This window comes from Squalius cephalus, assembly GCF_949319135.1.
Source record: "Squalius cephalus genome assembly, chromosome: 2".
In the NCBI taxonomy this organism is placed as follows: domain Eukaryota; kingdom Metazoa; phylum Chordata; class Actinopteri; order Cypriniformes; family Leuciscidae; genus Squalius; species Squalius cephalus.
Window position 1 is genome coordinate 645,986 of NC_137123.1, and position 12,716 is coordinate 658,701.

General features: G+C 39.8%; 2 protein-coding genes across 2 annotated transcripts in view; one reads left to right on the forward strand and one right to left on the reverse strand.

The window, feature by feature from the left end:
- The window catches only part of LOC307154769 (integrin alpha-M-like), a gene marked incomplete at its 3' end in the record, with an annotated part of 79,544 nt that extends 72,933 nt beyond the window's left edge, over window positions 1–6,611 (forward strand). The window contains exons 21-31 of the mRNA XM_079864856.1: window positions 658–756; window positions 1,370–1,452; window positions 2,592–2,672; window positions 2,894–2,972; window positions 3,067–3,171; window positions 3,252–3,284; window positions 4,767–4,880; window positions 4,957–5,058; window positions 6,169–6,189; window positions 6,270–6,380; window positions 6,474–6,611. Of these exons, the coding sequence (XP_079720982.1) occupies window positions 658–756; window positions 1,370–1,452; window positions 2,592–2,672; window positions 2,894–2,972; window positions 3,067–3,171; window positions 3,252–3,284; window positions 4,767–4,880; window positions 4,957–5,058; window positions 6,169–6,189; window positions 6,270–6,380; window positions 6,474–6,611 (966 nt within the window). The remainder of the gene's footprint in view (window positions 1–657; window positions 757–1,369; window positions 1,453–2,591; window positions 2,673–2,893; window positions 2,973–3,066; window positions 3,172–3,251; window positions 3,285–4,766; window positions 4,881–4,956; window positions 5,059–6,168; window positions 6,190–6,269; window positions 6,381–6,473) is intronic.
- A 217-nt stretch (window positions 6,612–6,828) lies between these two features.
- Window positions 6,829–12,716, reverse strand: part of sp6 (Sp6 transcription factor) — a 9,092-nt gene continuing 3,204 nt past the window's right edge. Inside the window, exon 2 of the mRNA XM_079860162.1 lies at window positions 6,829–8,124. Within this exon, the coding sequence (XP_079716288.1) occupies window positions 7,196–8,047 (852 nt within the window). The 5' untranslated portion in view covers window positions 8,048–8,124 and the 3' untranslated portion in view covers window positions 6,829–7,195. The remainder of the gene's footprint in view (window positions 8,125–12,716) is intronic.

Genomic DNA, 12,716 nt, shown 5'->3' on the forward strand with positions numbered 1-12,716 from the left:
ATTTTTAACTACAAGGTCAAAAAAGACTTGAATGTTGGAGTCTTGTTCGAAAGTGTTTTTTCTTTAAAATTTTAATTAGATGGATAGATTGCTTCAACTTTTGTTTCAAATGCTAACTATATAATAATTGCCAACTATAGAGCCAAATTGTGTTTAGTTTATTTAATTCATCATAATTAATAAATTAACTTCTGTGGAATATGGTAGAACAACCCTTTGATTCCTAGAATGCATTGCCCGTACTTAATTTCTTTCAATAAATTCGTATTCCTGTCATTTCTACTTCCTGTGAGATGTGGCAAGTTTAAATTCCAAAAGGAAGCCAAATCTACACAGTTATTAAAGGAACACCCCACCGTTTTTTGAAATAGGGCTGTTTCCGGCAACAAAGGATTCCATTCATTATGCTAAGCTAAGCTAGTGGCGGCGCTGCCAGACTAAGACAATGCATGCACTGAGACAAAAATGCGTTTGCCCACCTATCTAAATGTAGAGGAAACAGTGAATAACCCCTATTTCAAAAAATGGTGGCGTGTTCCTTTAAGATATTTTTTAAAACTTAAATATAAGAAATATAGAGACTCTAAATGTTTTCTGAAAGTCTAAATATCTTATGGTGTGTTGTTTTAAGGATTTTATAAATGTGTGTGTGTTCAGCCCAGCCGGACTCGAAGCAGCTGTGGTGATCATGACAGCGGTGCTATGAACAGAACCACCTGCAGTATCAATCTACCAGTGTACCGCAGCGGCACCACGGTAAAACACACACACACACACAGACACAGAGTCAGACAGACACACTGAAAAGACAGATAGACACACTAATAGACAAACAAACTGACACACAGACACGCTCATTGTACATATAAAAAAATCAGAAGTTTGTTTCAGTAGTCCCATAATCATAATTGTGACCAGTTTGTTTACAATGTCCAACCAACTACCAATGTAACGTGTACATCTAAAGATGTCTTTTATACAGTGTTTACATATACACTGAACAAAATTATAAATGCAACACTTTTGTTTTTGCTCCCTTTTTTCATGAACTGAACTCAAAGATAAAACTTTTTCTATGTACACAAAAGGCCTATTTCTCTCAAATATTGTTCACAAATCTGTCTAAATCTGTGTTAGTGAGCACTTCTCCTTTGCCGAGATAATCCATCCACCTCACAGGTGTGGCATATCAAGATGCGGATTAGACAGCATGATTATTGCACAGGTGTGCCTTAGGCTGTCCACTATAAAAAGGCCACTCTATAATGTGCAAATGAACAAATCATTTTGTTCAGTGTATATATAATGAATTTTCTCAATCATTCTCTTGCCAATGCTACCAACACCTGTGATTTCTACTGTCTTCTAGACTCAGTTTCTGGCAACCTTTCGTATGGCGAAATGGGATTACGACTGGTCCGACAGGATGGAGATGATGATCACCGCTAACAGGTGAATGAGGATGAATTTGACAGATTTGTTTGTTTTCAGGGCTGTTTCATATCAGTAATGTTCAGCAGAGATGTGTGCTCACGATCCAGGTTATGAAGAATGATTTAACAGTAGTAGTAGTAGTAGTAGTAGTAGCCTTTTATTGTCACTTAGTCACAAGTACCAGCGAAATTAGCCATTAACCTGTCCATACAAACATACATACAATATGACAAGGGGGTAGACAGAACAGGAAGACAGAGAATTTAGGAAAAACAAATACAGCATAACATGAGGAGAAGTGAGGAGAAAAAAAAGGCAACCCCCAGACTATTCTCCTGTAGGAGTACAGTTTGGGAACAGTAAAAAAACACCTCAGCAACATAAGCACATAATCAGTACACAACATGAACACCCAACAGTGCTCTTCCGGGGGAGTTGTTGTTCCAGCAGCAGCCAAGGCCAAGGCCAGTGCTGGTTAAGGGGGGCCGAAAGCAGATAAGATTGGGGTTGTTTGGTCTTGGGACGAGTAGCCGCATTCCAATTTACACAGCTCCTGGTCCATTTTGGTCTCCGAAACGATCCATTTGCCTTTGCAAAGCTGTGAGCTTCTCCATGATGTTATCCATATTGTGGTTCATAGTCACAGTCTGAGTGCTGACAGCTCTGCCCACTGCTTCAATCATGACGGGCAGCCTTGTGGGGCTTTGGACAGCTGTCACCGTCTTCTTAATTCCTCGATAAACCAGGGCAATGCCTAATCCAAACAGCAGAAAACCTGTTATCATGGTTCCGAATAGGTAGATATCTTCAATGTCCTCCACAGAAAGAGCCGCCAGAAACACGACCTGCCACTTCTCCCACGCGTCCATCGTGTAGCCAGCTGCAAACGTTCCGGCAGGGCAGTCAGGTTCCCCCAAACCCAAGCTTCTCGTCGAGAAGATGGTGTCAATTGCGTTGAGAGACCAGTTGATCAAATCCATAATTTCTTAGTTTGGAGAGCAGTGCGGAGAGAGTCTCTCAAAGTACAAGACAGTAGACGAGACGAGAGCAGCAAAGCAGGGGAGATAAGGGGGAGGAGGGGAAGAAAATGCGACCGCCTTCGTTGAGAGCCAAAGCACATGTTCAATCATGAGTAAATCCTGTATGTTTGTTCACAGTGATAATAATGGAAACACCAGCGATGCAGAGGTGAGGAGGAGCGTCCCGGTTCAGTTCGCTGTTGATCTGGCGATCAGTCTGTGAGTGGCATTTATTTAACTTCTCTTCTTCTGTTTCAGTTTGATCTGCTCTTCATCTCTGAATGATTGGAAACTCAACATCTGAATGTCTTTCTGTTCGGATCATTTTCTGTTCTGTTTTATTATTAGCAGTTAATACACTGAGACAGTAACATTATATTAAAATAACAGAAAACCATATGATTGACTGAGAAGTTATTGAGTTATTGTGTGTTTGTCAGAGCGGCTGAAGACTCTGTGACGTATCTGAACTTCTCTCTGGAGGACAGAGGTCCAAAACCTCTCAACATCGTCTACAAGGTCAGAGAGTCAAACACACATCTACAGCTTCATCCTGTTGTTTCTGGGCTTCTCGTGATCAGATTGCTGTGTGTCTGTGTGTTTGTGTCCACAGGTGGAGAATCTGGGTCTTAAAGGTCTGCCGGTGTCGCTCGAGCTCACCCTGCCCTGTCAAACTACACATGTGATTTTAACTCCTCAGAGCTTCAGCATGCAGGAGGTGCGTCACTCGTTCATCAGCTCATACCATCAGACCAGCATGTGTTCTGCTGAATAAACATCTTCTGTTCTTCTCTACAGAACTCAGTGCCGTGTGGATTCATCAAACCGCAGGTAAGAGATCATAGACCCTTTTACAGCTGCTGTTGAAGTGATCGTTCACCCAAAACATGACCGTTCTGTCATCATTTACTCACTCTCATGTCAAGTCACCTTTATTTATATAGCGCTTTATACAATATTGTTTCAAAGCAGTGATAACAGGAAAATTATGCATTTTGGTGCTAAATAGGAGAAGGATCTACCGCCTGCAGTTGATTTTGATATTCTAGGTATTATTAACTGGCTGGGATTTTGTTTATTAAGCGTGCAGGGCAACCACCCAGTAGAGCATTACAATAATCTAGCCTTGAGGTCATGAACGCATGGACTAATTGTTCCGCATTTGTCAATGAGAGCATATGGCGTAATTTAGATATATTTTTAAGATGGAAGAATTCTACAAGTATTGCGATTCAATATATGAAATATATTGCAAATTTTTTTTAACACTAGCCCATCGGGAAAAGTTTAATCATACACTTATACAGACTGTAGATGATGTATAATGTAACAATGTAATCGATAAATGCGTTGTTTTAAGCACCAAGTTTCTATCAAAAGCTGTTTTTGATCACTATCGTAGGCATCAGTGTTCATATTTGAACTTTAAACTTTTATCCAAGTACTTCTATGATAATTTTAACTATTGTATCACAGAAATAAGGATATATGAGGTTGAAAAAGACTGTTTGTGTGAATATATATATATATATATATATATATATAATGTTATTCTTCCTCTTCTATAGCTGCGGATGAATGGAATTTTTCCTCAGAGACACTACAATGCACTGTCTGATGCGATTATGTTGTAGACATATGGTTATGGTTATGATTTTCTCTCTAATATTATCAATCTTGCAAGTAAAGAAGTTCATAAAGTCATTACTGTTGTGCTGCTTGGAAACGTCTGGGGTTGAAGCTTCTTGTTAATTTAGCCACTGTATCAAATAAATAACCAGGGTTGTGTTTGTTTTCTTCTAAGAGAGTCCAAAAATAAGCTCTAATAAGATCTAGCAGTTTTTAAGGCCTTTCCTTTCTTTCCTAACCTAACACTTTCCTTCAAATACCTCTAGTTTTGTTTTCTTCCAGCTCCATTTTTCTGGCTGCTCTCTTGAGAGCTCGAGTGTGCTTGTTGTACCACGGCGTTGGACTATTTTCTTTAATGGAGCAACTGTGTCTAAAGTGCTGGAAAAGAGAGAGTCAGTAGTTTCTTTTGCAACATCGAGTTCTTCTAAGCTATCCGGGATGCTGAGGAGATGAAACTGATCAGGAAGATTATTTAAAAAGCAATATTCATTAAACATGTTTCGAACAACATGAGGCTGAATAAACGATGACAGAATGATCATTTCTGGGTGAACGATCCCTTTAAGATCCGATCTCAAGCAGGCACAGTAAACGCATCTTCATCTTCATCTCTGTTTAGTTCAGTTGATTCTCTGGTTCATTGGTGTCAGTGTTTCAGTTCTCAGTGTTGTGTCGATGTTTCAGGACGGTCACTGCGGGAAGTTCGAGTGTGGTCAGTTTGATCTGCAGAAAGCTTCAGTAGTTCACTTCATCCTGACGGCAGACGCAGCTCTCCAGAACGTGAAGGAATACGAGAGCGTGAGTGACGAACACAGACAAACACCAGTTTAAGATGGACTAACTCTGAAATCAGACTCTGTCTCTTCTGCTGTAGAAATACTCCTTCTACGAGTTCAGAGAGGATTCTGCCTTGGACATGAGCGCCGAGCTCCACTACAACAGAAGCCGCTACAACCAGACGTCGACCGGCCTGAAGGTGATGAGTGAAAGACATCTGTACCTTTGCCGTAACTGATGTTGTGCTTGTGCTGATCAGCGCGTGATTGTCAGTGTCGGCCTGAACTCACACCACAGACCTGCAGGAGTCCATGACTGACGTCCAGGCACGTGCACACATAGACATAAAAGGGGGCTTGAGCACCTGCCCTTTTTATTCCTGGAGAGAAAGTGCCCTTTTTTCTGGGGTGCTTTTTTTTTATTTTTGAAAAATAATACATATTTCTGTTTGCGCACAGCTTCCCTGTCAAACAAATATATTTATTGAAGAATAGTATATCTAAATATCAGGTCAGGAGTTCTGAAGCGCTCCCTCTCCCCCGATTGTTAAAGAAAATAGTACGCTCCGTCTCTACAGTTAGAATCCTGTGAGTCCATAGCAACGCTCTGTTTTTCATGGCAACGGTCTGTTATACTCCGCACAGCGGTGTGTTATCAAGAAATAACAGACCGCATTCTACATTGGAATTCAACCAAGCCATGTAATAAAATAAGTTAGTAATAAAATAAGCATATATCACCACCAGGTGATATGCTTTAGTTATTTTGTTTATCCTATTTACCTGCATTGCCCTGTCAATTAGATGCAAATGTGCACATTTTAACTAGTTGACGCCTAATTTGCATACAGAACGTCCCCAGTTAATGACTTACATCAAGAGTCTTTCCCCCTGAAATTTAGAAATCTAAATTGGTGAATTTAGAAGAAATCTACAGATGCAAACAGATGGAGGATACACTCAAAAAAATGTAGTAAATCTGAGTAACTGCATCTGGTACCATGGTTTCTGTGTGAACTGATTATTTTGTAGACATCTTTTGAAAATGAAACAATTGCGTGAGTTTGAGGAAGATAAAATTAATTAACTTTTTAAAAACATTTTTAAAAAGGAAGTCAGAGTTGCGTTAATATATATACTTTTTTGTTTAAAAAAAAAAAAAAACGTAATTATGAGAAGTGCCCTTTATTTCACTTGAGCCCCTGCCCCTCAAAATGTCTGTGCACGTCCCTGCTGACGTCACTCTTACAGTATTACAGATACAGACACTGTTCCGCCATATTTCTAACTATTTCTTCTTCACTCTGCAGGACGACCCTCACACATCACAGGTATCTCACTCCTTCATCCATCATTTAAAGATGATCATCGTTTGTACAGTTGGTGATGAGTTTCTCTCTGTTCCTCTCAGATTGCAGTGAAGGCGGAGTTTGTCGTTCCACCCAGTGAAATGCTGATCGTGTGCACTGGTGCAGGGGGCGGGGTCATCCTGCTCATTATCATATTGATCCTGCTGCTGAACGTAAGAACCAATCAGATCACCTCACACCTGATGTCATCATTCACCTCTCAAAGTCTCAAGCCTCTCAAAGTCTCTATGTGTGTTTGTGTGTAGAGTGGGTTTTATACCCGAAAACATCCTGAAGAGTATGAAAATAAGATGGTGGTTCTGACGAAATTCAAGAAAACAAAGGAATCTGAGTATGGTCATTTTGAAGGAGACTTTAAAACTGAGGATTTTTACATTTTTTAATGATGTTGTATGATAATGTTTTCTGTCTTTTGTCTACTGACTTAATTTGTACTTTATTTAAATAACCCTTTTTATGATATACTGTATTATTTATTTTTATATTTACTTTTTCTTTAATCTCAAATCAAAGTGTTCTGTAAGTATAACCTTTGTATAGAAGATTGGTGTTCAAGAGAAAAAATAATCAATCATAGTATAATAAATGAGTTAATTGAATGAGATTTTGCCTAATCTGTTTATTGTTTGATGTTTTTATGGCACTTTCACAAGACATATGAAAAAAATTATCAAAATGCTTTATATTTATTCAAACTAATTACATATTCTCACTACAAAATTTGAGATTACAGTAACATAAACACACACACACACACACACAATATCTTTAAGTTAATCAACAGTGAATGAAACACAAAATGTACAAATATAAATAAAACTGAAGAAATAAAAGCATTATGTTGATAACGATAATGATAATGATAATGCCACCTTCTACAGATCATTTAGAGATGTGAATATAGTTCATATCAGTCGGTTTCAGAACAGCACATCAGTGAGTCTCGTTTATCAGAACCGCTGAGCGATTAGCCATTCGGTGTGTCGTCATCGCCAGTCTCTGATTCCGTCTTGACTCTGAGCAGCGACGTCGCACTGGCGCTGCTCCCCGACGCCGGGTGAGTCTCTTCGGCCGGTTGGCATGGCGACTCGTGCACGCGCACGTGTTTGGCTAGGTGGTCGGCGCGCAGGAAGACGCGCGGGCACGAGCTGCAGCCGAAGCGCTTGGCGCCGGTGTGCGTCTGCAGGTGGCGCTGCAGCTCGTCCGAGCGGGTGAAGCGTTTGCCGCAGAACAGCCAGTTGCAGACGAAGGGCCGGTCGCCGCTGTGCCAGCGCAGGTGCGCTTTGAGGTGCGACGTCTTCACGTATGCCTTCCCGCAGCCGGGGATGTGGCAGTTGTGCAGGTGCTTGCGCTTGTCTCCGCCGCTGCTTCCCAGGGACTCGGCGCTCAGGCAGTTGGGGCAGCGGCAGGAGGCCTGACCGGGAGCGCGCCCGCCCGCGCGCCGCTGCGATCTGGGCCGAGCGGAAGAACCCGCGGCGTCCAGCGGCTCCTCCGGGGAGTACGACGACGAGGCCTGCGGGAGCGGCAGCAGATCCTGCGTCAGCGGCTCCATCTTGAAGCCCTCCGGCGGGAAGTGCAGGCCGGAGTGGGCGGAGCCGGAGTGGGCGGAGCCGGAGGGAGGCAGGCAGCACATCTGAGGGTCGACCGCGTAGGAACCCATGGCCCCGCCCTGCCCTGGCCCTGGCCCCGCCCCCAGACCCGCCCCCTGCAGGTCCATCCAACCCGCCGCGGCTCCAGTGTGCACGTCCCACCAGCCAGACACGCTCACCTCATCCTGCGGTGGCCCGGCGCGCAACCAGGGGTCGTACGGGTGCGCCATGGTGTGTGTGAGTGTGTGTGTGAGAGAGAGAGAGACACCGTATCACCACATGACTGTGAATGGGAATCTGATATCACCTGCAAAAGCACAGAACATCACAGTCAGAAAAACACACACACAAACACATCCATTTGAATGACTCAAGAATGATTCTGCCTTCATTAGTCACATCAAGCGTAGCGTCAGTTCTGGCAGCTCACATTAGTCAAGCTCGCATCAGTGACTCTCAGCTGATCCACGTCTACCTATAGGAATGCGACGCCTATCACTGTATTCATATATAAGCTCCTTCAGTATTATCAGCAGCTATCGCGTTTCTCAGGGGTGGATTACCCTCCTCCATCTCCAGCTCCACCTCAGGATTCGGCATTCTGATTCCCCCTGAATCAGACTAAATTCTCGAATTATGTTGTACATTAAAATGAATTAATGATATCTGCATACATTCATCTTGGTTCTGTTCTGTTTACTCTAAGGAGGGTTATTGCTGCTCTTATCCATGCTAGGCTGCCCAGAACAGAACCAATCCGCCAACCCAAACTGTATGCTAACTGTCAATCGTATTTGATGATAGCGTTCCTGACTGAATTGAAGACTGAGATCAGCTGAGCTGAACGATGACACTCATTTTTAACGTGTTCTGGGGTCCAGCACCAGCTGAGAGACTGAAGTGAATTCAAGCAAACTACTACATCTCATGTCATAAAAATATTCACTTATCAACATTTTTCTTGCCTCTATCTTGAATACATTTTTTTCTCTAAGCTTGTTGAAATTCATTACAGGATTGCCTTCTTCAAAAAGGAGACATGGGCAAAAACGAGATACAGTCAAACCAAAAACTATTCCGACACCAGATATCATTTTTGATATTTTTTCACTAGTGTGTGCTTGACACTATAGTTAATTTATGTAAGTGAGGAGAGCAAAATAAAGTAAACTGAGGCATATTATACCCAATAATTCCAGTCAAATGTATACAAATTTGGGACCAAAAATGATTCGGACACTTTGAGCTGATCATGTTCTGCTGAAGTGTGTTGTCTTTAATTGCTAATGCTCTTTTTACACACAGACTGAACACAATGAAGCATTGCTTGGTGATTGGTTGAGCTAAACTGGTATTATCTAATTGTGTAGTTAAATTTAACAGCTGACAGATATTCAGCATAACTCATGTGTGAGACAGTCTAACAGAAGGACGGACAAAACCAGTCAAATATCACCTGAGTTCGTCATATTTTATTACTGTTTTCTAAACTATAGCGAATAAACTGTGATAATGTGAGAAATGTTGAAGGTGTCTGAATAAATTTTGGTTTGACTGTATATGAAAAGAAAAGTCATAATTCTGTTAAAATAAAGATCCTGTTAGCTGCTTTTACGGTAACACTTTATTTCAATAGTCCACTTTAGACATTCTACTAACTAGAAGTAATTTTGCAACTACAATTATGTCAACTATCAGTCATTAGAGTATTAGTAGAGTATCTGCTTAATATCTGAAAAAACTTTATTGTGTTGGTCTCCCAACAGACATTCCACTGACTATAAGCAACTTGGCAACTACAAGTAAACTTATTCTCCTAACCCGAACCCTAACACCTAAACCATAACACTCTACTACACTCTACTACACTCTACTAATACTCTACTAATACTCTACTACACTCTACTACACTCTACTACACTCTACTAATACTCCACTACACTCTACTAATACTCTACTAATACTCTACTAACACTCTACTACACTCTACTAATACTCTACTACACTCTACTACACTGTACTAATACTCTACTAATACTCTACTACACTCTACTAATACTCTACTAATACTCTACTAATACTCTACTACACTCTACTACACTCTACTAATACTCTACTACACTGTACTAATACTCTACTAATACTCTACTACACTCTACTAATACTCTACTAATACTCTACTAATACTCTACTAATACTCTACTAACACTCTACTACACTCTACTAATACTCTACTACACTCTACTACACTGTACTAATACTCTACTAATACTCTACTACACTCTACTAATACTCTACTAATACTCCACTACACTCTACTAATACTCTACTACACTCTACTAATACTCTACTAATACTCCACTACACTCTACTAATACTCCACTACACTCTACTAATACTCTACTAATACTCTACTAACACTCTACTACACTCTACTAATACTCTACTACACTCTACTACACTGTACTAATACTCTACTAATACTCTACTACACTCTACTAATACTCTACTAATACTCTACTACACTCTACTACACTCTACTACACTCTACTAATACTCTACTACACTGTACTAATACTCTACTAATACTCTACTACACTCTACTAATACTCTACTAATACTCTACTAATACTCTACTACACTCTACTACACTCTACTAATACTCTACTACACGCTACTAATACTCTACTAATACTCTACTAACACTCTACTAATACTCTACTAATACTCTACTACACTCTACTAATACTCTACTACACTCTACTAATACTCTACTAATACTCTACTAATACTCTACTACACTCTACTAACACTCTACTACACTCTCCTAATACTCTACCACACTCTACTACACTACTAATACTCTACTAATACTCTACTACACTCTACTAATACTCTACTACACTCTACTAATACTCTACTTGTACTCTACTACACTCTACTAATACTCTACTAATACTCTACTACACTCTCCTAATACTCTACTACACTCTCCTAATACTCTACCACACTCTACTACACTACTAATACTCTACTAATACTCTACTACACTCTACTAATACTCTACTACACTCTACTAATACTCTACTTGTACTCTACTACACTCTAGTAATACTCTACTAATACTCTACTACACTCCACTAACACTCTACTAACACTCTACTACACTCTCCTAATACTCTACCACACTCTACTACACTACTAATACTCTACTACACTCTCCTAATACTCTACCACACTCTACTACACTACTAATACTCTACTAATACTCTACTACACTCTACTAATACTCTACTACACTCTACTAATACTCTACTTGTACTCTACTACACTCTACTAATACTCTACTAATACTCTACTACACTCTACTAATACTCTACTTGTACTCTACTACACTCTAGTAATACTCTACTAATACTCTACTACACTCCACTAACACTCTACTAACACTCTACTACACTCTCCTAATACTCTACCACACTCTACTACACTACTAATACTCTACTACACTCTCCTAATACTCTACCACACTCTACTACACTACTAATACTCTACTAATACTCTACTACACTCTACTAATACTCTACTACACTCTACTAATACTCTACTTGTACTCTACTACACTCTACTAATACTCTACTAATACTCTACTACACTCTCCTAATACTCTACTACACTCTCCTAATACTCTACTTGTACTCTACTACACTCTACTAATACTCTACTAATACTCTACTACACTCTACTAATACTCCACTACACTCTACTAATACTCTACTTGTACTCTACTAATACTCTACTAATACTCTACTACACTCTACTAATACTCTACTACACTCTACTAATACTCTACTACACTCTACTAATACTCTACTACACTCTCCAAATACTCTACCACACTCTACGACACTACTAATACTCTACTAATACTCTACTACACTCTACTAACACTCTACTACACTCTACTAATACTCTACTAATACTCTACTACACTCTACTAACACTCTACTACACTCTACTAATACTCTACTTGTACTCTACTACACTCTACTAATACTCTACTACACTCTCCTAATACTCTACCGCACTCTACTACACTACTAATACTCTACTAATACTCTACTACACTCTACTAATACTCTACTGCACTCTACTAATACTCTACTTGTACTCTACTAATACTCTACTAATACTCTACTAATACTCTACTACACTCTACTAATACTCTACTACACTCTACTAATACTCTACTACACTCTACTAATACTTTAAAAAAAATATTTTTATAGCGCTTTTCACAATACAGATTGTATCAAAGCAGCTTCACAGTATTAAATTAAAATAATACAACAAGGTGTGTTTCAAGTGGAATTTATTGATTGATAAAATTAAATTAAATATCCCCAAAATATCCCCAACTGAGCAAGCCAAAGGCAACAGTGGCAAGGAACCGAAAAACTCCATCAAGTGACCTAATGTTGTCCTAAAACTCCATCAGGCGACCTAATGGAGAAAAAAAAACCTTGGGAGAACCCAGGCTCAGTCGGGGGCCAGTTCTCCTCTGGCGTTTATGAACTAGAGGCCGGATTGTAGTTTGAACTGTAAGATTAAAAATATTATATGAATGCCTGGCCGAAAAGATGCGTCTTTAATCTAGTTTTAAACTAGTTACTACACTCTACTAATACTCTACTAATACTCTACTACACTCTACTAATACTCCACTACACTCTACTAATACTTTACTTATACTCTACTACACTCTACTAATACTCTGCTAATACTCTACCAATACTGTACTACACTCTGCTAATATTCTACTACACTCTACTAACACTCTACTAATACTCTACTAATACTCTACTAATACTCTGCTAATACTCTACTAATACTGTACTA